This window comes from Symphodus melops (assembly GCF_947650265.1).
Source record: "Symphodus melops genome assembly, chromosome: 16".
NCBI classification, from domain to species: Eukaryota; Metazoa; Chordata; class Actinopteri; order Labriformes; family Labridae; genus Symphodus; species Symphodus melops.
The window spans coordinates 77,112-82,111 of NC_136706.1; the positions used below are offsets into that span (position 1 = coordinate 77,112).

The window sequence follows — 5,000 nt, forward strand, 5'->3', positions numbered from 1 at the left end:
CACACACACACACACACACACACACACACACACACACACACACACACACACACACACACACACACACACACACACACACACACACTCTAAACTCTCTCTTTTCTGTAAACGCACCACGAGACACGACCGCTCATTTCTTCTTCTTTTGTATCTGCTGGCGGCGTGCGGCCGTCTGAGTCACTGTCGTAGCAACAGGAACAACACAGCTCGTGAAAGCTTTCCCTCATCAGGCGGCAGGAAACACACGACAACCCTGACGTATCAAACGAGCTGCCTCTGGACCGGTCCGCCGCTGAGAAAGTGGAAAAAATCAGTGATGAGGGTGAAAGTCCCGTGAACCCGCCCCAGCGCCCGCTGCAGCTCCGTTATGGTTCTGACATGTGACGCAGCCTCCTGACGGGGCCGCAGTGATCACACGGGCGCTCCTGGGGGGCGCTCCTGGGGGGCGCTCCTGGGGGGCGCTCCTGGGGGGCGCTCCTGGGGGCCGCCGTCTGCGGGCTGGAAGCTGCTGCTCTTTAAAGGTGTCTGAGCTGTCAGCTAACGGAGGCTCTGCGCTCTGCGTTGCGTAACTCCTCTGTGATGTCATCGCTGGTTTCTGGGCACCAAAAACTCTCAAACACACTCGGTTACCATGACGACAAGTTCCCCCAAAATATCACATGCACAGTCGCACTTTACAGAAAGAGAGGAAGACTTTTAGTTTTCTTGATTGTGTCGACATGAAGACGTCACGCTGCCTCGCTCGCTCCAGCTGGTTTCCAACACCTGCAGCCGTGATCACGCCAAAACAACCGACAGCAGAAGATCCGAGCACAAACTTCACAGCTGTCTTTGTTTTCAGATCCTCACTCTGAGGAACCTCCCAGCATGCGCTCAAACACAGGAGAAGGTCAGAACTTTGCAGACCTAAAATGACCATCTGTTTCAGGTTTCAGGTTATTTCTGCTGACCGATATAAAAGGCCACGCCCACTTCTCCATGTTCCTCGTAACATGTGTCCTCTCTCTGTCTTCAAACCCCCCAATGATGAGAAAAGTCTATCCTCTCCGTCTTCTGCCTGCTCAAACAGGCTGTTTGGAGATGTTCCCTTCATGACATCACAAAGGGCAGTAGCCCCTCCCCCAGGTGGGTGACACTCCCACAGCTAGGTGTTTGTTCTGCCCTCTGAGTCTGCCTTCTCACCGTAAACAATAGGACATGGAGCCAGAAAGCAGCGAGTACACCCGAGCCCTTCCAGAGAGGGGGCGTGGTCAGACACAGCTCATTTACATATTTAAAGCTACAGACACAGAAACAGCCTGTTCTGAGCAGGGCTGAAATAGAGGGGTTTATAGACATGATCAAATACAGGATCAGAGTGGATTTACAACAACACACTTCACACACATGATGAAGAGGAGGAGGTCATGTGACCTTTATTTTGAGATGTATATGTGACTTCCTGTGCTTTGGCAGCCAGCCCTCTAGTGGACACTCTAGGAACTGCACTTCTTTGAGTATCTGCCTTGTCTTCATTTTTCACCACTGGAGTTTTCCTCTTGCACAAAACGTGAGGGCCCAAATCCTCCCTGTCCTCTAGTGTTTGTAGAAAACTGCCAGTAAAAAGGAGCATGTGTACCTCGGGTGGATGAAGGAGACGCTGGAGTCGGCTGCTCGTCTTCATCAGTGCTGCCTCCGTACTCGTCCTCGGCTGCTGTCCAGTCAGATTTGACTGAATCTTCCTTTTTCTTCTCCTCAGAACTCCTAAAACAGAGAATTCCCTCGAGTCATTTCACCGTTAAGAGTACTGAATGATTCAGTGATAAATGATCTGCTGGTTCAGTGCAGTGGTTCCCAACAAAGGGCCCGGGCCCCTCAGAGGGACACAGAATCAGTCTGACGGGTCGTTGGGTTAATATGAGGGAATAAAGAGATTTATCTTCATCTATGGGACAAATTCCTGCAAAGACTCGGTTCACAGAATCACTGCGTCTGTTTTAAAGGAGTCATTCATCAGGGCTGTGATAGCACAGCTGTCCCCCCCCCCCCCCCGGGATACGAGGCTAACAGGGGCCATACAGTGTGAGGTTTGAGGATGAATGATTGTGGGGGGGCCAGGAGGAGGTTCGGACCTGGTCCCCTGCAGGTGTGTGACAGCGTCCTGCAGACTGCGGATCTTTTTCTTCTTCTCATTCAGGACCAGGACGAAGCGCGAGTACAGCTCAGCCTCCAGCTCTTCTTTCCCTCCAACATACCGCTTCATCCTGAAAACACACACACACACACACACACACACACACACACACACACACACACACACACACACACACTTAAAACCTCATGTTGACCTGAGGACGCCACGTATCTCCTGCGTCCTCTCACTGTGACTCAGAGGAAACTCTGGGATGGATTTAGAGGAAATGAAACTTGTGATGTTGAGCGCACTGTGTTTGTGTGTGTGTGTGTGTGTGTGTGTGTGTGTGTTTGTGTGTGTGTGTGTGTGTGTGTGTGTCTCACTGTGCAGTGATGTGTGTGTGTGTGTGTTTGTGTGTGTGTGTGTGTCTCACTGTGCAGTGATGTGTGTGTGTGTGTGTGTGTGTGTGTGTGTGTGTGTGTGTGTGTGTGTGTGTGTCTCACTGTGCAGTGATGTGTGTGTGTGTGTCTCACTGTGCAGTGATGTGTGTGTGTGTGTGTGTGTGTGTCTCACTGTGCAGTGATGTGTGTGTGTGTGTGTGTGTGTGTGTGTGTGTGTCTCACTGTGCAGTGATGTGTGTGTGTGTGTGTCTCACTGTGCAGTGATGTGTGTGTGTGTGTGTGTGTGTGTGTGTGTGTCTCACTGTGCAGTGATGTGTGTGTGTGTGTGTCTCACTGTGCAGTGATGTGTGTGTGTGTGTGTTTGTGTGTGTGTGTGTGTCTCACTGTGCAGTGATGTGTGTGTGTGTGTGTGTGTGTGTGTGTGTGTGTGTGTGTGTGTGTGTGTGTGTCTCACTGTGCAGTGATGTGTGTGTGTGTGTCTCACTGTGCAGTGATGTGTGTGTGTGTGTGTGTGTGTGTCTCACTGTGCAGTGATGTGTGTGTGTGTGTGTGTGTGTGTGTGTGTGTGTCTCACTGTGCAGTGATGTGTGTGTGTGTGTGTGTGTGTGTCTCACTGTGCAGTGATGTGTGTGTGTGTGTGTGTGTCTCACTGTGCAGTGATGTGTGTGTGTGTGTTGTGTGTGTGTGTGTGTGTGTGTGTGTGTCTCACTGTGCAGTGATGTGCTGCTGCTCTGCTCTCAGCCTCTGGTTCTCCTCCTCCAGCTTGTTCTTGTTCTGCAGCAGAGCGTCTCCTCTCTGCAGACTGTGGATCAGGATCTGTCTCACCGCCTCCGCAGGCTCCGCCTCCGCCTTCAGCTCAACAGAACCCAACCGGAACTGACACACACGAGAAAACACAGACAAGGTCAGAGGTCACCAACGCGTCTACAACGACAGTTTACTGTTTCCCACTTACACACTGAAGACACAAAACACTCGGTCTGTTCCCGCTTCACCTTCCAGAGCACATCTAGACCACCACTGAGACCAGACCAGCCCACCACATCTAGACCACCACTGAGACCAGACCAGCCCACCACATCTAGACGTTGGTCTGGTAGCTGGAGGTGCCCTTGAGCAAGGCTGTGGTGTGCTGCATTAGCAGGCCTTCACTCAGGTTCACCTTGTACATGTTGTGTGTGAACCAGAACCGCCCTATAGAAGAGTCGTTGTTGTTGTTGTTGTTGTTGTTTACTCTGCGTGTCTCTGCAGACGTTTCACGACACACTGACGCCCGGGGCGGCGAGCGGCGAGTCATCAAATCAAACACATGTAAAAAAGATTAAAGGAAGTCAGAGCAGAGCGGGGGGATGATCCAGACCAGACCAGTCCACCACACTGAGACCAGACCAGACCACCACACTGAGACCAGACCAGACCTCCACACTGGGAGCAGACCAGACCTCCACACTAAGACCAGACCAGTCCACCACACTGAGACCAGACCAGACCACCACACTGAGACCAGACCAGACCTCCACACTGGGAGCAGACCAGACCTCCACACTGAGACCAGACCAGTCCACCACACTGAGACCAGACCAGTCCACCACACTGAGACCAGACCAGTCCACCACACTGAGACCAGACCAGTCCACCACACTGAGACCAGACCAGACCTCCACACTGGGAGCAGACCAGTCCACCACACTGAGACCAGACCACCACACTAAGACCAGACCAGTCCACCACACTGAGACCAGACCAGTCCACCACACTGAGACCAGACCAGTCCTCCACACTGGGAGCAGACCAGTCCACCACACTGAGACCAGACCAGTCCTCCACACTGGGAGCAGACCAGTCCTCCACACTGGGAGCAGACCAGACCTCCACACTGAGACCAGACCAGTCCTCCACACTGGGAGCAGACCAGTCCTCCACACTGGGAGCAGACCAGTCCACCACACTGGGAGCAGACCAGTCCTCCACACTGGGAGCAGACCAGTCCACCACACTGGGAGCAGACCAGTCCACCACACTGAGACCAGACCAGTCCTCCACACTGGGAGCAGACCAGACCTCCACACTGGGAGCAGACCAGTCCTCCACACTGGGAGCAGACCAGTCCTCCACACTGGGAGCAGACCAGTCCTCCACACTGGGAGCAGACCAGTCCTCCACACTGGGAGCAGACCAGTCCTCCACACTGGGAGCAGACCAGTCCTCCACACTGGGAGCAGACCAGTCCACCACACTGAGACCAGACCAGTCCACCACACTGAGACCAGACCAGACCTCCACACTGAGACCAGACCAGTCCACCACACTGAGACCAGACCAGTCCTCCACACTGGGAGCAGACCAGACCTCCACACTGGGAGCAGACCAGACCTCCACACTGAGACCAGACCAGTCCACCACACTGAGACCAGACCAGTCCTCCACACTGGGAGCAGACCAGACCTCCACACTGGGAGCAGACCAGTCCTCCACACTGGGAGCAG

General features: G+C 53.5%; 1 protein-coding gene across 1 annotated transcript in view; it reads right to left on the reverse strand.

Moving 5' to 3' along the window:
- Positions 1 to 1,443: 1,443 nt before the first annotated feature.
- Positions 1,444 to 5,000, reverse strand: part of LOC306836803 (DNA repair protein XRCC4-like) — an 11,088-nt gene continuing 7,531 nt past the window's right edge. The window contains exons 5-7 of the mRNA XM_079364110.1: positions 3,224 to 3,390; positions 2,112 to 2,243; positions 1,444 to 1,743 (exon numbers count right to left, since the gene is read on the reverse strand). Coding sequence (XP_079220236.1) covers positions 1,512 to 1,743; positions 2,112 to 2,243; positions 3,224 to 3,390 — 531 coding nt within the window. The 3' untranslated portion in view covers positions 1,444 to 1,511. The remainder of the gene's footprint in view (positions 1,744 to 2,111; positions 2,244 to 3,223; positions 3,391 to 5,000) is intronic.